Here is a 26,184-nt window from a genome sequence, read left to right on the forward strand (position 1 = left end):
AGGCCAAAGGTTAACAGTTTGAGGGCATTAATATGGTGGGTGTGAGGACTGTGTCAAATGGAAGGAAAGGCAGTTAGTGCTGGGGGCAAGTAAAGAGTTTATCAGGAGAATCACTCCTCAATAATTTATTGCCTTCTAGCTCTGGAAACTCGCTGAACTGCTGGATCATGCTTTTTGTCCCCAAATGCAATTTCCTGCTCCACTTCTTCCTCCTCAGATTTCTCTTTGCCTTTGAATAACTATTGTGGAGCATGTAGCAAATAAAGATAAAGAACATTTGTAACTCTTCCTGGGCTGCTTTGATCTCCAGATCTTTCCAGACAGCAGAACTGTTGTTTTAGGATGCCAATGGCCTGCTTAGTCTAGCTCTCATTATATTTCTGCACACAGAGAGTGGTAGAAGCTTGGAACTTTCTTCCACCAACTGCTATTGAAGTTAGATCAATTGCTACTTTCAAATCAGAGACTGATAGATTTTTGTTAACCAAATGTATTAAGGGATATGGGGTAAAGGCAGGTATATGGGGCTGCATTTTTACCTCGACGAGGGGGCAAGCGCCCGACACACAAGAGTGTGAAATGGCGCGTGATGACATCGGGCAAGCATCCCAACATCATCATGCACTCACGTGGAATTTCGGTCGGCAGGCGTGCACAGGAGTCAGCAGTGCGCCCGCCCGCCTGCCAACAATTAAGAGGGCTAATAAGCCCATTAGTCGATTAATTAAATAGAATTTTTCCCTGCCCGTCCAACCTTATGGTTGGCGGGCGGGTGAATAGGCAAATGGCCTTTCGATTTTTGAGGAAACCTCATCCGCAGGTAGGATGAGGTTTCCGGTGTTAATTAAAAATAGAATAAAAGTTTTCAGAACTCATTTGCAACATGTTCCTGCTCATGTGACACAGTCACATGAGGGGACATGTTTTCCTTATTTTTTAAAACTTTCTTTTTAATGTGGAAAATCACCAGCTCCCTAAGGCAGCTCTGTGCCTTCAGGGAGCTTTCTGTGAGCACACCCGCGCCATGTGCTGACTTGCACACTCACCCTCCTCCCCCCGCCACCCGCCACCCACCACCCACCCAGGCAATGTTTCAGCACGTGAGTCATGCTGGCTGGCCAATTAATGGTCGAGGCCCCATCGTGGGCGACGGACCATTGCACGGCCGCTCCCGGGCCTGCCTGCCGCAAACAACTGATGAGGGGAAAATCCCCGCCCAATGGATTTAGGACGTCAATGTGCCATGATCTTATGGAGTAGCCGAACAGGATCAAGTGAAAAATGCACTACTCCTGTTCAAATATCAGAGCTTGGAGTCGGTCAGTGCCTGGGTCTCAGACAGAATTTGAGAGCCAATGGCTTGCTTGAAATAGAGTGGTTACTGAAAATTGACACAACATGATGGCATCATGACTACTGTCAGGAATCATGCACAGACCTGCATGAATTGCTGCCTGTGGTTGCAAACAAACTGGAAATTGAGCAAATAGAAGTCCTTCCTATCAGAAACAGAACTGCTTTAAGATTGGGAGTATGCAGGGCTACTTTTGTGGTGCCAATGATTCCATGCACTTGTCAGAATCTGTCAATGTAGGAAAATATCACTCTTCCTTTCTTAAATGGGAAAGGTGATGGCCACTAATGCCTTACAAGATGTGCTGGGTGTCATGTGCACAGCTGGTGTCCAGAGAGAGGAATTTGGAAGGAAGTAGACACAATAAACAAAAAAGGCTACAACCAAGGTGACATTCAGTGTCACAGGCAATGCAATGCATGCCCTGGTGTTAGGCTCCAATTCTCATTGCAACAGGTGATCGAGGTAAGTAATTGTCTCCCTATTGAAATGCAGGCACCTTAAACAATGATCTTGACGTGTCAGCTGTGGCTCAGTTCATAGCACCCTCGCCTTTGAACCAGAGGGTTGTGGGTTCATGTCCCACTCCTGGAAACCAAGAACTGTGATTGTACTCAAAAGAGTTGCAATCTGTGACTGTTGATAACTCGAAAAGAGTATCCACACTCTCTGGGAGGTGTCAGCTGTGGCTCAGTTCATAGCACCCTCGCCTTTGAATCAGAGGGTTGTGGGTTCATGTCCCACTCCCAGAAACCAAGAACTGTGATTGTACTCGAAAGAGTTGTAATCTGTGACTGTTGATAACTCGAAAGAGTTTGAACAATGATCTAGAGGTGTCAGCTGTGGCTCAGTTCATAGCACCCTCGCCTTTGAATCAGAGGGTTGTGGGTTCATGTCCCACTCCCGGAAACCAAGAACTGTGATTGTACTCGAAAGAGTTGCAATCTGTGACTGTTGATAACTCGAAAGAATTTTTGAACAATGATCTGCTGTGTGGTCACAGTACAATGATTGGTTTCCTGGAGGTCTTTGGTACTGATTCACCCCCTCTTTATTGGGGAGCATCAAGAATGAGTTAATCAGCATGCCCATGTTCAGCAATTGTGAAAAAAATTAAATGAGAAAAACATTTGTAGCCCTCCACAAACTCTCTCTTCCAAAGTATAACAGTCAAGCAGTATCCAAAACAGCTAAAACCTTGCCCAAAAAGCACCCTTATAGCTTAAATCAACTAACCAGAGCCTTACCTCAATGGAGGTGAGGACAGATCCCCTTAAACACCACTTTTAAAAACTGCTTCCTAACTGTTACTGCCAAAAGCATACTGGGGAGGTTAAGGAATTGTGGTTGAGTTCAGTTTTTTCTTTGGTGGGGCGGGGGTTGGGGGAAAGAGAGGAGGTGGTTGCAGAGATTTCAAATACCCTTCATGTGAGGAAGTGCCCTGAATGCCATAGCTCTAATTTTAAGGTTATGCACCCTTGTTCTACACTCTCCCACCACAGGAAATGGTTTCTCTTTATCTACCTGGTCAAATTTGTTACATCATCTCAAACACCTCAATTAGATCACCACTTAATTTTCTATACTCAAGGGAATATAAGTCTAGTCTATGCAACCTGTGCTCATAATATAACCGTTTTAGTCCTGCTATCATTCTGGGGAATTTGTGATGCATACCCTTCAAGGTTCATATATCCTTCCGAACGTGTGATGGCCAGAACAGAATACGGTGTTCCAGATGAGGTATAATTGGAGCTCTTTACAGCCATAACATAACTTCCATCCCTTTCTCCAGCTCTTTTGAAATTAATATTTCATTAGACATTTTAATTAATTTTTGCACCTGTCTACTAGCTTTTAGCGAATTCTGTACTTGGACTTCTAAATCTTTCTGCTAACCATTTATAAAATATACTGGTCTATCTTTCTTAGGTCCAAAGTGGATGATGTCACATTTTTCTACATTATACTCCATCTGCCACATCTTTGTCAGTCACCGAGTCTAGCAATCTCCCTTTGCAACATTCTGTTTCCACCTAGTTTATTTATTGTGCCACCTAACAGTGTTTAAATTAGATTTTAGAATTCTCAACCTTATTTTCAAATCCTTCCAGAGCCTCAGCCCCTCTATGCCTCTTTAGTCTCTTCCTTTCATAAAAGCCTTAAGTTGTGATCCTTTGATTCTGACCTCTCGAAGCATCGTCGATTTTAATAGCTACACCATTGGTGGTTATAGCAACTGCCTAGGCCCTAAGCTTTGAAATTCCTTCACTAAACCTTACTGCCTCTCTACTTCTCTTCTTTAAGATGCTCCTTGACCAAGCTTTTATTCATCTGCCCTAACATCTCTTTATTTAGGCTTGGTGCCAAATTTTGCTTTACAATGCTCCTGTCAATTGCCCTAAGATATTTTATTACATTAAATACAAGTTAGCGTTGTGCTTTCAGCAAACTTAGATATATGGCTCTCCATTCCTTCATCCAAGGCATTTATAAACAAAGTGAAAAGCCAACGTCCCAGTACCCATGCACAGGGGTCACCACTGGTGACACCCTGCCTATTTGAGGACATGCACGTTATCCCTACTCTCTGTCTCCTGCTTCCTATCCAGTTCCATGTAGTCTTATTTTCACTAACAGTCACCTATGTGAAACCTTGTCAAATGCTTTCTGGAAATCCACATGTATAACACCCATAGACACTCACTTATCTGCTACGTTAGTTATCTCCTCACAAATTTCAACTAGATTTGTTAGAAATGACTTACATTTACAAATCAATTCTGGCTTTCTCTGATCAGCTCATATTTGTCCAAATGTTCTGTCACTCCATCCATCATATCAGATTCTAGAAATTTTCTCACAACTAACTTTAGACTAAAAGGCCTATAGCTTCCTGGTCTGGCCTAATATTTCTTTATGTGGCTCGGTGTCATACCTTGTTTCATAATGCTCCTGCGAAACACTTTGGGACGCTTATGTTAAAGATGCTATATAAAGTTGTTGTTGTTGTTTATCACTCCTACCCTTCTTAAATAATCTATGGGCAGAATTTTTACCTTGGCGGGCGGGTGCGCGCCCGACCCGCGAGTGTAAAAAGATGCGAGTTGACATTGGGTGGCATCCCGACATCAACACACAGTCGCGTGATATTTTGGTCGGCAGGCACACGTGGGAATCTGCAGTGCGCCCGCCAACAATTAAAAAGTCTATTAAGGCCATTAAAAAGATAATTAACCTAAATTTTTCGCTGCCCGTCTAACCTTACAGTCGGCGGGCAGGCGAAATGGCCAAGTGGCCTTTGCATTATTTTGGAAACCTCATCCAGGGGTGGGATGAGGTTTCCAACATCAAATAAAAATAAAAATAAAACTTTTTAAATTGAATTAATAACATGTCCTTGCTCATGTGACAGGGTCACATGCTTTATTACAGTTTTTAAATCTTTATTTGTAATTCTTAAAACACTTCATCGCTCTGAGGCAGCCCTGTGCCTCAGGGAAATTATGAAGCGCACATTCGCGCGCATGCACAAAGGTCACACTCGCCCCAGTGGCACTCCATGGCCCCCGCCAACCCCCCCCACCCCGCCCGCCTGCACAGACAGCGCTGTGCGCTGCCACTCACGTTTCACGCTGGCGTGAAATCGCCTTCCAGCCTCGATCACCCCAACCCGCCCCTGCCGAGCCTGCCCAACAAGGGCAAGATTCTACCCTATGTCCTTGTTATCTCTACATTTGACTATTTCAATGCTCCCCTGGCCTTCCTCCCACCTTTCATCCTATATAAACTTGAGCTCATCCAAAACTCTGCTGCCCATATCCTAACTCATACCAAGTCCTATTCACTGATCACCCCTTTGCTTGCTGACCTACAATGGCTCCCCAGAGAAGCCACATTTTGATGTTAAAATTCTCATCCTTGATTTTAAATTCCTCCATGGTCTCATTCCTACTTCTGTAACCTCCTTCAGCCCTATAACAGTCCGAGACCTCAGCTTTCCTCTAACATTCCTCAGCATTCTCTTGCGCATCTCCAATTTTAATCAATCCGTCATTGGTGACCATGCCTTTGGCTGTTTAGCTCTAGAGTTCCCTCCCTGGCCCTCTCCATTTGACTTTCCTCCATTAAGGTGCTTCTTAAAACCTCCCTCGCTGATTAAAGTTTTGATATTCTGTCCTAATATCTTCTTATGTGCCTTGGTGTCAAATTTTGTTTGATATTGCTCCTATAAAGCACCTACATTAAAAGTACTATAAAAATGCAAGTTGTTGGCAATTTTTCAATCTAAGGTCACAATTACTGAAATTAGAGAATTTTAGAACATCATGACTAGGGCATCAACAATTTTCTCACCAACTCCATTTAATGCATACCCTGGGGTTGAAACAATCAGGTGCTGTAGATTTGTCTATCTCATTACTTTCTCCGTCACCATTATTTTTACATACATTAAAGCTTGTTAGTTCCTCCTCTCCTTGATTTATTTTCAGTTTTCTTTTTATCTTTTGTGCTTTCCCAACACCCTTTACAAAGCATCTATTTACTAAGTCCGCCATTTCCTTCAATATCACCTGCACCTGTCATTAAGGGGCCCATATTATCCTTAGCCTCCATTTTCCTCTTAAGTGTTACCCTAGATATTCCTCAAAATTTCTTGGTATTACCTCAGCAACTCTTACCACTTTCTTTGTATTCCTCTGCTGTTCTTTATATTCTCCCCATCTGCAGGATCTCTACTGTTCTTTGCCTTCATACAAGGTCTTGTCTTTAAGTTAATACTATCTACCATTTCCCTTGTTGATGTGTGTTGAATTAAAGAGCGCTTGCCCTTGGGGTATACACAGGTATTATATTGGATTAAATACTTTTTTCCCAAAAATATACTTTATTCATTAAAAATTGTATATTTATATTCCATTACAGTTCAAATTGGACATTACCAAAAGTGCAATAGAATTCAAATTCTTTCCATACTGCACGTGGCACTCTGAGGTGCTTCAGTACAATTGCACTGACATGTGTTTTACAAGATGCATTCCATGACAAAGATACCTCTCAAGAGGTTTTACACAGTTTTCAATCCCTCAGTATGCTATGGCAGGTGGAGCCAAACTGTTTCCTTTCCCCGTTGAGCCTTTGTGGGGGCAGCTCCAAGTGTTAATGCATCTCTCAATATGCAATCCCGGACCTTGCAACACTCGGTCACGGACAACTCTGCACCGGGAGAGCAACAAGTTTTTGGCAGGCCAAAGGGATTCTTTCACCAAGCTGATGGTCCTCCAGCAGCAGTTAATATTTGTCTCTGTGTACATCCCTAGGAACAGCCCATACAGCATTAGCGTCCTGCGTCATGGAGCAGCTTGGGATGAACCTCGACAGAAACCACTGCATCTCTTCCCAGACCTTCTTTGCAAACGTATATTCTAGAAGGAGGTGCGCTTCGGTCTCTTTCCCACTGCAGCTGCCTCGAGGGCAGCATGTGGAGGGGTTAAATTCCAGGCGCGCAAGAAGTATCTTGGCATTTCTCACCACCAGCCAAGCTGAGTTTTGGTGCCTGTTTGAAAGTTCTGGCAATGAGTCATACCACCAAAAAAAACTTTGACAGTCTGCTCAGGAAACTATCTGACAGGATCAACCATTTATTTTTCCTGCTGGGATTTGAGGACGTACGTGCGGACCACTGCCTGATGGACTTGTAGTCAAAGATGTTTTATGGCAAGTTACGGATGGGTGGTAGGCATGGTCCAATTGGCTGAAGCATTCCATGGCAACGTGGCAAGACCCATCTTTTGCAACAACAAGGACAGATAGAACCTCAGCACGTTGTAACACCTGATGTTTGTGTACTGAGGGTCTATGCACAACCTGATGCAGACACACACAAAGGTGGCAATCAGGATGAGGGTTACATTGGGTGTGTTTTTCTCTCCTCGTCTAGAGAATTGTACATCATGTCCCTGCAGACACAGTCCATTTTCGATCTCCAGACAAAGCACAAGAAGATTTGCCAAGGTGCAGAAACTGGGTATGGGCCAGACCTGCACCAAGTACAGCAACACCGAAAGCACCTTGTACCTGATGGCCAGGTCCTTGCCCACAATGGAGAGGACACATCATTCCCACATACCCAGTTTTTGTTTCACCATGGTTACATGCTCCTTCCAGTTTTCAACACATGCCCCAGCCTCTCCTGTCATGAAGATATATTAATGTCTATAATGTTAGTGGAAATTATTTTTAAAATAGAGCTCTAGTGGTGTTTGTGTCTACATGTGTGTCTTAATTGGGTTAAAGCTATCTAGTCTGGGTTCTTTAATGTAAGAAGAGAAATAGGTTTAAAATGCTAATTAGGTAAACATGGGGGCAATTTGCATTTTTTCTTTAAACAAACTAGTGTAGCTTGGATTCAAAGAGAGGGAGTGAAATATTACACCTAACCAGATGAAGCTCAGAAACAGTGTTTGTTTATTTTTCCCAAGGATTACTAATAAAGTGGGTATATACAACACACAAACAAGACAGGTAGGAGAGGACAGCCCTGCTTGACTCCAGATTTGATCAGAAAGCTTTCCGATTCCCATCCATTGACTGAAACTGAGCTACTGTTATTTGTGTAGAGCAGTTGGATCCAATTGCAGATCCTCTCCCCAAACCCCATTTTGGAGAACACATCCATCATGTATTCAATCAAATACTTTTTTTTGCAAAAATATATTTTATTCAATACAATCAAGGAACATTACAAACATTTCATAATGGTCATAATAGGCAGTCAGACAGTGCAGTGGTATTTAAGTTGTCCACATAGATCATGTTGCACTCTGAGGTGCTTCAATACAATTGTGACACATAATATTCACTGCATACATTCAATGTGAGTTATACAGCCCCAAGAGTCTATACAATTCCCAACCCCTCAGTGCACTATGGCTGAAAGGCCTTAGACAGCAACCTTTCCCCATCCAATACTTATCTTGAATACTGCTTACTGTTCATCTGTAGCTTCATCCATTAATGGTTCTGTCTATTCTATTGTAGTCAAATCCCTTCAGAGTCAACCTTACCTAAATTTAAAGCATTGGTTCATGATTTACCCTTCTCCCTCTCAAACCTATTTTATCGATTTATGGTTATCTAGGTATTCCCTTACCATCAGATTATTGACTAATTCAGGCTCTGAATCAAGCACAGGAACCTGTTTGAGATATTTAAATCATGCTTGTGTTTACTGTATGCAGCCATCAGGGATGCCTATGAAGTGCGCAGAGCAATATAACGTGACTTGCACTTTCATTACATCATGCTCTTGAATTGGATCAGCCATGTTCTCACTGAATGGCAGTTTTGGACCCCAAAAACCTAAAGGCATATCAAAAACTCCTACACTAACATTTAAAAAATGCAACTGTGGAAGGTTTCTTTTTTTACTTTTAATGCTAATTATTCCAATGCCATAAAGCTTGAAAGATACAGAAAATACAACTGAGATCTCAGTGAGGAAGGAAAAGAAAGCAACTGCTAATGATCTTAAATTGGCTATTGAGCAGCCGGTGCAATGCCAGGTATGTAGGCCATATGTCCCAAATCAAGTCAAGCAGCATGTTCCCTTGGTTGTTTGTAATAAACAAAGTACAGACCATACTCAACCAGCCCATACTTGCAAAACCTAAACCAAACATCTACTGTTAGATGTGATTGCACGATTTGGTAGCACTTGCTGAACAATCCTGGGTGCGCTAATAGCTACGCAGATTACCAATTTAAGGTAAGGTAAACGTGGTTCATTTATGCTTGCCAGAAGTGACATAGACTCTTATGTAGGGACCCGTTCTCTGAAAACAAAAGAAATATGTTCAAGTCTTGCAGCTTTTTTGAATTACCCTGGAGCTTGGGCCCTATAGTTCCCTGTTTCTTTCTCCGTGGCAATGTCTCGGCCAATTAGTCGACTTGCCAAACAATCAACACCTTTTTCTCCTATAGTATAAATAGTTGTGATTGTGATAGTTTGAAATTTGACATTCTTGCATTTATCCTGGTGAGGAAAAGATGAAAAGCTTTGGCAACATTTCTCTCTTTTCAGCAATATTCAAATTCTGTATTACCAACTGACTGTTTGCATAACTCCATTATTTAGAAAAGGCAAGAGAATGAAACCTAGAAACTATAGACCTGTTAATCTAACATCTGTGTGAGGAGTTATTGGAATTATAGTTAAGAATAAACTGACTATCTGAGCATTTAGAGAAATTTGAGCTGATTAGAGAGAGCCAATATGGATTTGTAAAAAGTAGATCTGAGCAATTAATGAACCTAATTGAATTTTTTGAGGAAGTAACTAGTACACATGGGAATGTCTATACTTTACATGGACTTCCAGAAGGCATTCAATAGGTTCCAATAAGAGACTTTTAGCTAAAATAAGACTCATGGAAATGAAGGAAAAGTGTTAACTTGGTTAGAACATTGGTTAGGCAGGAGAAAACAGAGAGTGGGGTAATAGGTACTCAAACGGAAGGGAAGTAACTAGTGCTATCCCACAACAAATCAGTGTTGGTATCTCAATTCTTCACTATATTTATTAATTGGGGGTCGGTTAGCTCAGTTGGCTGGATAGCTGGTTTGTGATGCTGAGTGATGCCAATAGCATGGGTTCAATTCCCTTATCAGCTGAGGTCATCTTTCTCAACCTTGCCCCTCGCCTGACCTGTGGTCACCCTCAGGTTCAACTTACCACCAGTTGTCTCTCTTTAATGAGAGAGTACCCTATAGTCCTCTGGGACTACAGCAACTTTCATTTTCATATTTATTAATAACTTAAATAACACAATAGGGAGCCATATATCCAAGTTTGCAGATGACACAAGTAGGTGGCACAATAAATAATGTGTACAGGAGAATAAAATTATAAAGAGATATTGATAGATTAAGTTAGTGGGCAAAACTGTGGCAGATAGATTTCAATGCAGTGTGATGTCATTAATTTTGGAGCAAAACAGAATAGATCCATGTACTTTATAATATGGTGAAAAGTTAGGAATGGTGGAGACACAGATCACTAAAATGTATTGGTCAAGTCCAAAAAAATCAAAAAGGCTAAATGAATGACGTCCTTTATATCTAGAGGGCCAGAAGATAGAGAAATAAGTTTTGCTACAGCTCTGCAAAGCTCTGATTAGACTATATCTAGAGTATAGTTCTGGGCACCACAATTTAGAAAAGACAAGGGCAGCAGAAGTATGGAAACACCACCATCTGCAACTTCCCCGCCAAGACACACAACATCTTATCTTGGATAAAAACAAAAAACTACTGTGGATGCTGGAAATCCAAAACAAAAACAGAATTGCCTGGAAAAACTCAGCAGGTCTGGCAGCATCGGTGGAGAAGAAAAGAGTTGACGTTTCGTGTCCTCATGACCCTTCAGCAGAACTGCTGAAGGGTCATGAGGACTCGAAACGTCAACTCTTTTCTTCTCCGCTGATGCTGCCAGACCTGCTGAGTTTTTCCAGGTAATTCTGTATCTTATCTTGGAGTTGTATCACTGTTCCTTCACTGTCACTGGGTCAAAATCTTGAAATTCCCTTCCTAACTGTACTGTGGGTGTGCCTACACCAGATGGACTGTAGCAGCTCAAGAAAGCAGCTCACCACTATCTTCGCAGGGGCAATTAGGGGTGAGCCCTAATTCTGGCCTTGCCAGTGACGCTCACACCCCATTAATGAATAATAAAAATATATCGGCCGTGAAAGCATGCAGTGCAGACACACCGGATGTTATCAAGGCTCCAGGGGTTAATAATGAGGTGCGATTGCATAAACTAAGCTTGTATTCTCTGAGATATGGAAGGGCAAGGGGGATTTGATTGAGGTTTTTAGGAGCTTGAAATAAATCTTTGAAGTAGACAGAGAGAAACTTTTCCAAATGATGGGGGAATCTAGTACAAGGGAAAATAACCTTAAAATCAGAGCCAGGCCATTCAGGAAAGAGGCTAGGAAATACCTCTTCACCCAAAGGATGGTAGAATTGTGGAACTCTCCCCTGCAAAACATAGTAGATGCTATCTCAATTAATAATTTTAAGTCTGATAGATTGATTGATTTTTTTAGCTAAAGATATTAAGGGATATGGGCAAAAGGCGGGTAGGTAAAGTTAGATCAGTCATATTTTCACTGAATGGCAGTATAGGCTCAAGAGGCTGAATTGCCTACATCTGTTCCTATGTAATTTTTCAGACAGTATATAATTGTTCTATTTGTCTCCCTGGATCACACAGCACCTACATCCAAGAAGGCAAGCAGTTAATTCACTCTCATGCCCTCAACAGTGCCAATTACCAAATGTGCATTCTGGGACATAAAGAAAATTGTCTGATTTTCACATCTGGTCTCTGCTCAGAGCCTCTCTACAGCAGCAGGGATGAGATTAGGAATTGAACAGTGTGGAAAATTGAAACTGCATCCCACATTAGCATAATGTGATTCTTGATGGTGGAACACTGATTTAATTCACTTCCATTTGTGAATTTATACGCTAGTATTTACAAATGTAGAATGAATTCACCTTCTAGACAGTAGTTACAAATGTAACTTTGCAAGAAGCCTAACCCCACTACATCTAGATAGAAGTTTCCCCATATCCTCTAAAGGTTATTTTTCTGAAATTACAGAATTTAGTATAACAGAGAAAGGGAACGTCAAGTGATTTTATTCAATGAATAAAAATCAAGTACAAAGAGACAACTTAAACTAGGCTGATGATGAAAAGAACACTATGTTCTCACAAGCTGTCACTTCTTTTCTTTCTGAACAAACAAGCTTAGATATTGTACATATTGGCTCCAAAAAGTGCTGTCTGGAAGCAACCAACCAATCTTTCACAACTGTAGCACTGTATTTCCAGCCAAAATTGTTTTAATTCTATTCCAAATATATGAAACTGGTGGTTAACACTGCAGTATCTTCTCTGCCTTCTCAACTGTTGTAAACTGCTTAATAGCTTAAAGAAAATTATGCTGCAGATGGGAAAAAAGCAACAGAAACTGCAGATATAGTTTTCTTGGCACAAAAAGGCTAGATTTCAAACATCAGGTTAACACAGAAATCCAATTTGAACAATTTTGCATGCCATGGAGTAACACTGCCAGGTACCACAACCTCCTACAAAGGAGAACTCCTCAGGAAAAATTATATAAAAACCAACCCATTATTGTAAAGGCAAAATACTGCAGATGCTGGAAATGTGAAACAAAAACAAAAATAGCTGGAAAAACTCAGCAGGTCTGACAGCATCTGTGGAGAGGAAGACAGAGTTAACGTTTCGAGTCCGTATGACTCTTCATCAGAACCTTTTATTGTAATGCTTGAATTGATTCCCAGACTTAAAGAGCTCGAAGAGAAGGTGATTTTAATTGTGTCTTTGTATGGAATCCTGCAAAACAAAAACCAATCCTGAAAACATTCAAATTAAATTTTTTATTTGAAAGATAGTTACACTTAAGGATTCAAAGCTATCACAGAGTGGATTGAAAAAAGATTTCCCATTGGTGGAAGGAACGAGAACCAGATTTGAAATAATTGACAAAAGAAGCAATGGCGACATGAGGAAAACCTTTTTACACAGCGAGTGGTTAGGATCTGGAATGCAGTATCTGAGAGTGCGGTGGGGACAGGTTCAATAGAGGCATTCTAGAGGAAATTGGATTACCTAAAACAGAAGACTGCGCAGGGCTACGGGGAGAAGGCAGGGGAGTGGCACTTGGTGAATTGCTCCTTCAGGGAGCCAGCACAGACACAATGGGCCGAATGGCCTCCTTCTCTGCTGTAACCATTCTATGATTCTATGTCTTCAAGACATTAAGGGATGAGTCTTTTGTGAACGGGCTCAGTAGCTAAGATTATGAGGTGACTCATACACATTTAACTTCTAAATGATGAACAAATTGTCCAGTCTTCCATCCTCTCCTAACTGGTCATGAGTCACATCACAATTTTAAAAATCCCACAGAAACATTAAAGGAATTTATATTTTGCATGAGTGTTTGATGGTGCAAGATTTAATCCTGTTTTATTTACTCTTCTTTTTCAGATTGCATCTTTTTATGTGATTTCCACATTAAAATGACTGACCCCCCCCAATCCACAAATGTTACATTTAAAAGCTCTTTAAAATTAGCAATGCCTCATAAACAAACATCAAGTGCAATCATTGAAGGTTGATATCCAGGAAACATAACTGTCTATACTTGAAGCCTATTCATTTTTTGTCACCTTCCTGTAATGAACGTTCATTAATTAAGGTATATGTGGTGTCTGTGTCTCTCCTAGCTGTCATTCACATGAAACATGTTTGCATAAATGGTCAGAATTAATTCACAATTTGTAACATGGCAGGAATAGCAGTTTGAAAATTAATAAGTTAACTCACAAATATTATTTTCAAATAGCAATGTATTCTTTTCTGCAATTTTTAAGGAAGACATTGTGGTGCTGCATCAATGCACATGTGCACTAAAGAATTAGGTTATATCATTAACTTTCTCTCTCCACAGACATTGTCAATTGCTGAGACTTTTCAACATTTCCTGTTTTAATTAGGTTATATCAATTGGAACAAAACAGCAACCTGATAGTGGGAATAATCTAGCAAGAAGGCAATATTGATGCTCAGTATAGTACTGAGGAGCGACATCTTTCTGACAAGACTTTAAATTGAGGTTCCATCTATCCATTCAGCAGGACGTAAAAGATTCCACAGCACTATAAGAAGAACAGGGGAGGTCGTCTGATGTCCTGGCCTATGTTGTCCATTAAGCAGACCACTAAAATGGGTTATCTAGTTTCATTCTTGTCTGTACGACATTGCTGTGTGTAAATTGGCAACCATATTTCTTTACATTAAAACATTGATTACATCTCAAACAGTACTAAATGACTGCGATAGGATTTTCTGGAGCTACAAAAGACACTATAAAAATCCAAGTTCTTTTTTCTTTCATTTTGATAGAAGATAGAGAGAGATTATAATATCATTTCCAATAAATATTGCCCTGACAGAAACCATTAACAAAACTCTTAAAAGAAATCATTATTATTCTCCAGCTTCCATTTGTTCTGCATGTGATAGGTGCATAGGGAAGAGAAAGGTAGTCAAAATCCAAATATCTCATTTTGCTTAGTTTGAGTTTCCTCCATTCAAACTAACTGGAAATTCAAACTCTTCTGCTAGCTGCGATCAAAATCTTCACACTGATGCACTATTTTTATTCCTATGACAGATAAATTTAAACCTTGCTGTAGTCATCAAGTTCTCCCTTTCTCCTGCTTAATAAGAGCTGAAAGAATTCATTTATAAGGTACCATCTTTCTGACACAGAAGTGTTCAAGCATTGTGTCTTCACCAGCCTCTTCGATGTGCACTATGGATGATAGAATGCCATTCAGTAAGTGGCACTAATGTAAGCTTGTAAACCCTTGAAATATCAATGCATTGTATGATACCCTTCAGGCTACTGTTTCAGTGTGTGTTCATTTATTTATTATAAATAATTATTGTTGACACTAAAATAGAGGATATAATGCATTGAACACAAATCCACTAATATCTCCAATATTAATTTCTAGTTGATAATTAGCCCCATCTGTTTCTGATGGGTTAATTGACTTATGGTATCAGGTCCACATCACAAAATAACAGCTGCTTTAGAGCACGTAGAACCATGAAGTACTGTGTGCTAAATGAGGCCAAAACTGGAAATGAAGTTAATGCTGCTTGAGACATACTGCAGTTCAAAGTAGGAGCTCCGCAACAGAGGGATTAACAAAATGAGTGCATGCTTAATAAACAGCAGTAAGGACACAAGAAATCCTGACAACAGAGATTTTTTCTTTTTGTGCGGTATACTTGTATAGCTTGTTATTTTTAGCTGTAATTAGGATTTTAAGATGACAACTTAATTTCAGTTATGTGTTTTATAGGAGGGTGTTCTAGCAAGGGTTATTGTGGGACTGGGAAACAGTACCGCCCACAGTATGATGTAGAGAGTCACATGACAGTAAACAGGGAACAGAGTTGTATGGAGAGTCAAGTAGGAATCAACATGCAGTTAGCTCCTAGTTTGGGCTATACTTTTGTACATATGTAAATTATTATGTGTTACCAATAAATACTCCTAGTTAACCTTAGACGTCTCTGAACCTCTTAGTGAGACCTACTGAACAAGCCCTTACAACTCGCTTTTTTAAAACACTGGTAAGCATTAGGCCAGTGTTGGTTGGCATAACAACCAGGACCAAGACTTCCTTTTTATGTGTGGAATGTGGAGCAAAAATTTTAGATGTGGGGCCAGGTTTGGTGAATGCATAATCCAGAGTTTGTTTTTACAAACTTGAACTTAAGTTATGATTCATATAGACTATTGATTCAGTTTTCTTTCATTGCAGTTGCATTAATTGCTACAGAGGCATAAGTCAGGCAATCTCATGCTGGGACTTAGAACATTTGTCCAAGCAAGTCAATAGTCCCGCAGAGGCAACCATAAATATGCTAATTTTAACTCTTGGTATAATAATTTGATGAAATAAAATCAGTAAATATTTATTCATAAGAATGGGAGAGAAAAAAATTGCACTATTTAGAACTCTGAATAATTTAACTAAGCTGAGTTGGCTTGTGCTGGTGGTATCTGATGTGGATCATATTCATAGGTTTTGTTCCGTACTTTCAGTTCCTGCAAATCTTGGCTACACTGAACCAGTGAGAATGTACATACAATATGTGAATCAATCAATCCCACAAGCTGAATAGCCAAAGCAAAATACTCCGGATGCTGGAAATCTAAACTGAAAACAGAAAATGTTGGAAATACTCAGCAGGTCTGGCAGCATCTGTGGAGCGAGAAACAGAGTTAACGTTTACAGACCTGAAATGTAAACTCTATTTCTCACTCCATAGATGCTGCCAGACCTGCTGAGCAGTTCCAGCATTTTCTATTTTTATTCATTATAGCTGAATAGCCAATTGTTTTCAGAACATAAGCATTAAACTGTATTGATTTCAATGTTAAAAAAATGACAATCTCTCCAAAACCTTCAGAATGCAGGAATCTTGTGTGTGAAATGATAGTGAGATTATGTTTTCATAAGGCAAAAGCAAGTATGATTCTTAAACATAACAGCAAAAAATGTTAACATCATCAGACAATTATACCTTCATCTGTTGCTCACAAAACTGTATTCCAATTGCTATAGTATCTGAGGCTGTTCAAGGGGCCATCTATTCCACTAAAGTGCTGCATCAGTCCCTTGACATCTTGCAATATTATTTTCTCTAGTGGTATCAAGGATTCAGATTCTACCTGCTGCTCTCCAGCTTCAATCATAATGTCACTGGAGAAAGGCTTTAGGATAATAACTGAAGACAGAATTCTAAACATAATGTCTACTCATAGGGTGTTTCTGACTGGCCACTTTAGAGTGTGAAATATAAAAAAAAACAATACAAATATTTACATTGGTAACATTTATAATTATAAAAACAATTCAGTTCAGCACCATTCATATTTATTTAAGGCAGATAAAGTTGGAAGTAGGAATGGCTACTGAAACATAAATCTCTGTAATAAACCAGAAATGTATTTCTGCTATAAAAAATCACAAGCTTAACTGTGAAAATATTTCAATCATGTGCACCAGTTATCCTAAACACTATCAAGGCCAGTTAGACATTTTTTGTATCCAAGGAATGTAATGGTAAATATATTTATCTTATACAAATAATAACAAGTAGGTACAAATAGAGGCAAAATATTTTAATTAAATTTATAGGCCTTTTCTGTTATATATATTTAAAAATTGTCTGTTTACCTGTTGGATCTCTTCAGGTAAAGGGTGGACTGGGACATGGCGTTCCATGGTGATCTGTTTAGGTTGAAGGCCAAAACTGTCCAACATAACCAGAAAACTGGTGCTGTTCCTGTAGAACAAAGACTTGCATTTATACAGTGCCTTTCATGACCTTTGGACATCCCAAAGTACTTTATACACAATGAAGTACTTTTTGAAGTGTTGTCACTGTCATAATGTAGCAAACACAACAGCCAATTTCTGGACAAGGTCCCATGAACAGCAATGTGATAGTGACCAGGTAATCTGCATTTTTAAATGATGTTGATTGAGGAATAAATAAATATTGGTCAGGACACTGGGGATAATTCCCCTGCTTTTCTTCGAAATAGAATGGAAGCAATGTTAATGGGTTGTGCAGTTCGGATTAAAATGTTACAAAATTTTTCTACAGTAGTGGTGAATCATAGCGTGAATCAACATTCTCATGGCATATCCCTGTGAAATATACCAGCCTTATATCAAATTCCTGCAAAAAATCAGTCACCAAAATTGAAGATTGCAGTGTAACTCAGACTTCAACAGCTTGGAGACATATCACAAGACTTTAGACATCTATTGACAACTCTTGGGATGATATGGCTATATCACTGAACTAGGTGGTCTACTTACATATTAAATGGCAGCTTAAATGCCAAGACTAAAAATCTAATTATATATTTTTTATCAAATCCATGATCCACTTGTTAAACTAATCTTTGAAATTTTGTCATCACAAGTGCCTGAGTTCACATCTGATTGACAAATCCTGAAAATGTATTGGCAAATTTTATTTATTGCAAAAACAGCCATGGCTCCTTTTTGCTCCTTTGTTGTTATCTTGGAACTTCCTAAAATATGTCAACAAATACATTTCTGCCACAAAACTAACCAACAAATGACTGGCAATATGTAAACATGCCTTTTCTTATTTTTTGTACTGAACAAGATTTAATTTAGGAAAGGAAAGTAACATTATTAGCTTCATGTAAATGAGACTAGGAATCACTGAGAGAAATACTTAAAGTATCTCACAGTGAGTTGCTGAGAGAAATGCTTGGAGGAATGCAATGATGAATTGTTGCAAGAGCTGAAACACTACAGCCAGCTGCAATCAGATCTGAGAGATTTTTGAAAAATCAACAAGAAATCAGATCAAAGCTACAGTTACTGATAGAGAGATCAGCGCAAGAATCATAAAGAAAGAAAAGCTTGCATTTATATAGTGCCTTTCATAACCACAGGATGTCCAAAAGTATTTTACAGACAAATAAATACTTTTTTGAAGTGTAGTCACTGTTGTAATGCAGGAAATGCAACAGACAATTTACCTACAGCAAATTCCCACAAACAACAATGACCAGATTGTTTTTGTGATGTTGATTGTGAAGAGGAGATGTTACACTCTCTGATCCCGCAACGACCAAACGAGACTCAGGTTTCCTTTTAACCGGTTTTATTCAAGCATATGCAAGGGAGCTGCAATCATTCCTAAGAATGAAGACCCAGCTCCCAGATTGATTACATTTCATTACCTTTGTACTTTTTCTTATCATCACACATTTGAGTACATTTGAATACATCCAATCAGTAACCGACACACCGGTTCCATACTATCTCTATCCTATTGAGTACATAAACATGTGATTTTGCTAACCAATTATTCTAAAGGATGTATAAATAATTATATTATCCAATCAGAATTAAAACACGCACACAAGGACCTTGGTTCTTACAACTCAAGACTGTTTGTGTTTCATCAAAGTCCCTTCTTTGTCCATTGTTCATCTTCCCATACCTAAGCTAAAACCATTTGTCCTCCCCTTGTCTGAGGGTTGAACATACTTAATCTAATTTTATGCCACGTTTTATCTCCAGTCTAGCTTTTAAGGCTTCACCGCATCATTGTGCCACTTGAATTGTCCTGCCTGACAGAGGCTGTCCTCCCTGTTACTGGACATCATCTCTTGACTTCTGTGTAAATCACACAAAAACTCAAGCCTCTTTGTGTCTATCTGGTTATCCTCAACTGTTAATATGTTTATCATCAATGGCTGCCTGGAGATTTTACGTATGTTCAGCAAATTCTTTCCGTGTTCTCTTTTTAAAATATATATTTAATTCCCTCGTAACAATTGAAAGATAAATATTGGCAAGGGCTCTGGGGACAATTCCCCTGCTATTCTTCAAAATAGTGCCATCTGATCTTTTACATCCACCTTTTTTTTACATTTTTTTTGAAAAATATACTGAAATATTCTGAAAGAACATGACAAAACATTTCTAACTGGCCATCACAAAAAGTGCAATTATATTCAACTTTTACACATGGATCATGAGGTGCTTCTGTACAATCAATTAATATTACAGTCATTTCAATATGGTCATTACAGACAGTCAGACAGTGCAATGGTATTTGAGTTATCGACATACATCATGTTGCACTTTGAAGTGCTTCAAAACAATTATGATACATTTAGTATTCACTACATACAATCTTTGAGAGTCGTACAGCCAGAGGGCTCTATACAATTCCCAGCCCCTCGGTGCACTATGGCAGAAAGGTCTTAGACAGCAACCTTTCCCCATTTCGCCTTTGCGGCGGCTGCCCCAAGCTTTAGTGCTTCCCTCAGCACATAGTCCTGGACCTTGGAATGTGCCACTCTGCAACACTCAGTCGGGGACAACTCTTTGCACTGGAAGGCCAACAAATTTCAGGCAGACCAAAGAGCGTCTTTCACCGAGTTGATGATCCTCCAGCTACAGTTGATGTTTGTCTCAGTGTGTGTCCCTGGGAACAGCCCATAGAGCACAGAGTCCTGTGTCACAGCACTGCTCGGGATGAACCTTGACAAAAACCACTGCATGCCTCTCCAGACCTTCTTTGCAAAGGCACATTCCACAAGGAGGTGAACAATGGTCTCTTCCCCACCACAGCCACCTCGAGGGCAACATGCGGAAGGGGTGAGACTCCTGGCATGTAGGAAAGATCTGAAGGGGAGGGCCTTTCTCACCACCAGCCAAGCTACATCTTGGTGTTTGTTGGAAAATTCTGGCGATGAGGCATTCTGCCAAAGGACTTTGACAGTTGCTCGGGGACCCATAGAATCACAGAATCACACAGTGCAGAAGAGGCCCTTCGGCCCATCAAGTCTGCACCGACATGTGAGAAACACCTGGCCTACCTACCTAATCCCATTTACCAGCACTTGGCTCATAGCTTTGAATGTTATGACGTGCCAAGTGCTCATCCAGGTACTTTTTAAAGGATGTGAGGCAACCCGCCTCCACCACCCTCCCAGGCAGTGCATTCTAGGCCGTCACCACCATCTGGGTAAAAAAGTTTTTCCTCACATCCCCCCTAAGCCCTCTGCCCCTCATCTTGAACTTATGTCCCCTTGTGACTGACCCTTCAACTAAGGGGAACAGCTGCCCCCTATCCACCCTGTCCATGCCCCTCATAATCTTGTACACCTCGATCAGGTCACCCCTCAGTCTTCTCTGCTCCAACGAAAACAACCTAAGTCTATCCAACCTCTCTTCATAACTTAAATGTTTCATCCTAGGCAACATCCTGGTGAATCTCCTCTGCACCCCCTCCAGTGCAATCACATCCTTCCTATAATGTGCCGACCAGAACTGCACACAGTACTCCAGCTGTGACCTCACCAAGGCTCTATACAACTCCAACATGACCTCCCTACTTTTGTAATCTATGCCTCAATTGATAAAGGCAAGTGTCCCATATGCCTTTTTCACCACCCCACTAACAAGCCCCTCTGCCTTCAGAGATCTATGGACACACACGCCAAGGTCCCTTTGTTCCTCAGAACTTCCTAGTGTCATGCCGTTCATCCTTATCAAATTACTCCTTCCAAAGCGTATCACCTCACACTTTTCAGGGTTAAATTCCATCTGCCACTTATCTGCCCATTTGACCATCCTGTCTATATCTTCCTGTAGCCCAAGGCACTCAAGCTCACTGTTAACCACCCAGCCAATCTTTGTGCCATCCGCAAACTTACTAATTCCAACCCCAACATAGTCATCTATGTCGTTTATATAAATGACAAATAATAGGGGACCCAGCACAGGTCCCTGTGGCACACCACTGGACATTGGCTTCCAGTCACTAAAGCATCCTTCTGTCATCACCCTCTGCCTCCTGCAACTAAGCTAATTTTGAATCCACCTTATCAAATTACCCTGTATCCCATGTGCATTTGCCTTCTTTATAAGTCTCCCATGTGGGACCTTGTCAAAGGCTTTGCTGAATTCCATATAAACTACATCAACTACACTACCCTCATCTACACACCTGGTCACCTCCTCAATCAAATTTGTTAGGCATGACCTCCCTCTGACAAAGCCATGCTGACTATCCCTGATCAAACTTTGCCTCTCCAAGTGGAGATAGATTCTCTCCTTCAGAATTTTCTCCAATAGTTTCCCTACCACTGACGTGAGGCTCACTGGCCTGTAGTTCCCTGGCTTATCTCTACAACTCTTAAGTAGTCCGACAGGATCCACCATCTCCTTTTCCCTCAGGGCCTGTAGGACGCTACATGCCGATCACTGCCTGATGGACTTGTGGTCAAAGGTGTCTCTCCTCATAAATTTTTCCATGAGAGACAGGTGGTATGGCACAGTCCAACTACATGGAGCGTTCCACAGCAGCATGGCCAGACCCATCCTTCGCAACACCAGGGACAGATAGAGCCTCAGCACGTAGTGACACTTGGTGTTTGCATCCCGAGGGCCTATGCACAGCTTGATGCAGTCGCACACGAAGGTGGCCATCAGGATGAGAACGATGTTGGGCATGTTTTTTCCCCCTTTATCTAGAGGCTTGCACATCACGTCCCTGTGAACACGATCCATTTTCGATCTCCAGATAAAGCGAAAGATAGCTCGGGTGATCGCCATCGCACAGGAGTGAGGTATGGGCCAGACCTGCGCCACGTACAGCAACAGCGAGAGTGCCTCACACCTGATGACCAGGTTCTTACCCGCAATGGAGAAGGAGCGTCACTCCCACATGCCTAGTTTCCTTTTCATCATAGCCACTCACTCCTTCCAGTTTCTAACGCATGCCCCGGTCCCTCCAAACCATATCCCCAGCACCCTCAGGCCGTCCAGCCTGACAGTGAAGGGGACAAAGGATCAGACAGCCCAGTTCCCAAAGAACATGGCCACACTCTTGCCATGATTTACCTTGGCTCCCGAGGCCAGTTCGAACTGGTCGCAGATGTTGATCAGTCTGTGCACCGACAGCAGATCGGAGCAGAAAACGGCGACGTTGTCCATGTACTCGGGTCAAATGTACCTGAGTGCCTCCACTGTCTGGGATCATTACTCCTCTCATGCCCAGGTCCTTCCTGATGGACTCAGCAAAGTGTTCTATACAACACACAAACAGGACAGGGGAGAGAGGGCAGCCCTACCTGATTCCAGATTTAATTGGAAAGCTTTCTGATTCCCACCTATTGATTGAAACTGCGCTACTGATGTTAGTGTAGAGCAGTTGGATCCTGTTGTGGATTCCCTCCCCAAACCCCATTTTGGAGAGCACTTAGACTAGGCCTCAGTTTAACACCTCATCCAAAAGACAGCAACTCTATCAGCATTCCCTCAGTGCTGCATTTTAATGTCAACCTAGATTGTTGTGCTCAAGTCTTGTAGTGGGACTTTAACCCATGACCTTCTGACTCAAAGGCCAGAACTGAGCCACAGCTGATTTTCACTTGAAAAAAATCACAACTGTTGCAAACTAAAGTACATTTCATCAACCAGTGAATAGTAGATGTTATGCTAATCACATCAGTCTATATATAAACTCTATGCACTGTAATGGCCATAATAATATGACACTTGATAGCTGGATTATATGACAGGTCAGTACACATTACCACAATTTACATCAAAATTATATTTGAAGCCGAGATTATTCAGTAATTGTGCACAATAACACAAGGTTAGCACAATTTGCATGTCATCTGAAGAATAATGTAATAGAGCAAAGTAAAATGTTTCAAGCCATCTTCAAGAGAGTGGAAAGCAGAAAATGATCACTAAATGATAACAAAAGCTTATTACAGACCAATTAAATAATTTCTTATGAGAATAATTCCATCGCGTGGCTTTCTGCTTCCAATCATACAAAAGAACCGTAACTACTGATAAACCATCAACCTACAGATCACCCGTGGTTAGAATCACTCTCCCCATTTTCCCGCAGTGAGATATTTGGGATGGTGGTGCCTATATCGAAAACAGAACACAAAATAGACTCACTTATATATTTTTAAAAGGATAAATAACAAACGGGCCTCTCTAGCTGCTAAGTGAGCGTCTGCAGCTTGGCTCTCACTAAAGGGACCTGTCTGTAACTTCTTGGAAAAGTCTATTGACATACTACAAGGGAGTTGTCTCCAGCAAGCAGCATCCTTGGGGTCTCTTAACCTAGCGCATTTTGGGATGAAAAATTAATTCCGCTTAAACAAACACACCGAAAAACGAGGTGCGGAGCGTCCCCAGCCTTCGAGCTCGAATGCAACATTCAGTTGTTAGCATTTGGTGAATGGAAACAGCCGGCATCCACCCGGAAACAACTCATCCTATCGACCCAGGCCGCGTTCGGTGTAACCATGGAAACCACGCGGCGAAACGTGATTACGTCGTGTTTTCGCGTGATTTGCCCATACGTCTGCTCTCAGGGCTTGTGCGTCAATCACTTTGCTGCATTGGATGTTGCCCTCCAATTCTCTTGGGCGAGAACCCCTTCTACTGATCTCCAGTTGCTTTCAAGCTTATTATGTTTCGCAGTAAAAAAAACAGTCACAATATATGGCAATCTACAAACTTAGAAAAGCTGACACCCAATAACATTTGCAACTCAAGAAACAATGTACAACCAAAATAGGCCCAAAACAAAGGTCTGTGAAGGTCACTGTTTAAAGGGAACTGTATAAACTTCTTATTGGAATCCAAAAAGAGAAGAAAGGCTTGCAATTATAAAGCTCTTTTCACAACACAGGGCATCCCAAAATGCTTTAAAGCCAACAAAGTATTTATGAAGTAAAAGTTACAAAACCAAAGTTGGATTACACCAAGCTTCGACAGAGACCCTTCCTCTTTCTGATTGTCATAGATGTTCTAATTGAGCAAGTGAGACAGAAAGTGCCATAGTCAATGGTATTTTCAGATGAATGAGCTATGTGGTGCGGATGATGAGAACATGACTGGGTATCTGGAGAACTGAATAAAAGCACCGGATAATAGAGAAATAAAGATCAGTGGACCAAAGACCCAATATATGGACTGACAGTTTCAGCCTAGGGAAGAGGACCAGAGTGAAGGTGCAAGGGTTATTTGTGAAGTCCTAGAGAAAGTGAGTAGCTGTGTACATGTGGTCAGTGGTGGCAGAAGATGAAAGTATGAGAATGGAAGTTAAGCAGCTGATTGCTCTGGTTGAAGTTTGGAAGAAGTGTGATGGAGTGTTATGCAATAGAGAAATATTGCTGAAGCTGAAAGGGAAAATCTACAAGACAGTTGTGAAACTGGCCTCGTTATATAATGCAGAAATGTGGGCAACATCAGAAAGAGAGGAACAACGACTAGATAGTAATGAGATGCGGATGCTGAGATGGATGTGTGGAGCAACGATAAAGGACAAAATCAGAAACAAGTACACCAGGGGCTCAGTGAAGATTGTGGCAGCATCAAAGAAAGTATCCAAGAGATTGAAATGGTATAGTCATTGGTCCAGAGAGAGAAAGGACATGTGGTGGGGGGAGTAATGGAGATAGGACTAGCAGGAAGAAGGAGAAGAGGAAGGAGGACCAGATGGAAAGATGTGGTGGTGAGAGACTGAACCGCAGTGAGATTGGAAGAAGAATGGAGGAGGGTGATCATCCAGCATTGTGGCAACCCCAAGTAAAATGGAAGAAGCTGAAAGAAGAAGAAGAAGAGGAAAAAATACCTTTGAAGCGCAATCACATGGCAATCACAAGTGGAAACATGGCAGCTAACTTACACACAGCAAACTGTATGCAATGTGAGCAATCAGCAAGGTGATGATGACAAGATAATCTTTTTTTTATGATGAATGAGGGATGCATATTCAAAAATTTAACTCCCCAACTCTTCAAAATTATGCCATGGGATCTAGCATCCAGATATACGCCTTCAGTGTATCAAAGCCAGTAACACTGGAAGCAGCATGAAAAGAAGGAAGCCTGTCTGATGCATTGGCTACCAGATTAGAAAACACTGAACCAACCTTCCAGGATTGTCCTTGACTTTTCATGAGTTAAAGCTTGAACTGAAATAAACTAAATAGAAAAATCATAAGGGCATTTTGTTTTACATTTTCAGATGTTAGTATACAAACTTGGAAAATAGGGGATGAAGTGCTTTTTTTATTCATTCACAGAGTGTGGGCTTCGCTGGCTGGGCCAGCATTTATTGTCCATCCCTAGTTGCCCTTAAGAATGTGGTGGTCAGCTGCCTTCTTGAACTGCTGCAGTCCATATGGTGTAGGTACACCCACAGTGCTGTTAGGAAGGGCGTTCCAAGATCTTGACCCAGTGACAGTGAAGGAATGCCGGTACATTTCCAAGTCAGGATGGTGAGTGACTTGGAAGGGAACGTCCATGTGGTGGTGTTCCCATCTATTTGCTGCCCTTGTTCTTCCAGATGGTAGTGGCCATGGGTTTGGAAGGTGCTGTCTAAGGAGCCTTGGTGAATTCCTGCAGTGCATCTTGTAGATGGTACACACGGCTGCCACTGTGCGTCGGTGATGAAGGTAGTGAACGTTTGCGGATGTGGTGCCAATCAAGCGGGCTGCTTTGTCCTGGACGGTGTCCAGCTTCTTGAGTGTTGTGGGAGCTGCGCTGCACTCATCCAGGAAAGTGGGGAGTATTCCATCACACTCCTGACTTGTGCCTT

At 41.1% G+C, this 26,184-nt stretch overlaps 1 protein-coding gene across 2 annotated transcripts in view; it reads right to left on the bottom strand.

Moving 5' to 3' along the window:
- lekr1 (Leucine-, glutamate- and lysine-rich protein 1) overlaps positions 1-23,863 on the bottom strand; it is a 284,281-nt gene extending 260,418 nt beyond the window's left edge. For both annotated transcript variants that reach the window (XR_013579595.1, XM_078563804.1), the window contains exons 1-2: positions 23,745-23,863; positions 17,218-17,326 (exon numbers count right to left, since the gene is read on the bottom strand). Coding sequence is in view for 1 of the 2 variants with exons in the window: in XM_078563804.1 (XP_078419930.1) it covers positions 17,218-17,326; positions 23,745-23,794 (159 nt within the window). In the remaining variant the exon portion in view is untranslated. The remainder of the gene's footprint in view (positions 1-17,217; positions 17,327-23,744) is intronic.
- Between the last annotated feature and the right edge of the window lie 2,321 nt (positions 23,864-26,184).

Source organism: Cetorhinus maximus, chromosome 19, assembly GCF_964194155.1.
Source record: "Cetorhinus maximus chromosome 19, sCetMax3.hap1.1, whole genome shotgun sequence".
Lineage (NCBI taxonomy): Eukaryota > Metazoa > Chordata > Chondrichthyes > Lamniformes > Cetorhinidae > Cetorhinus > Cetorhinus maximus.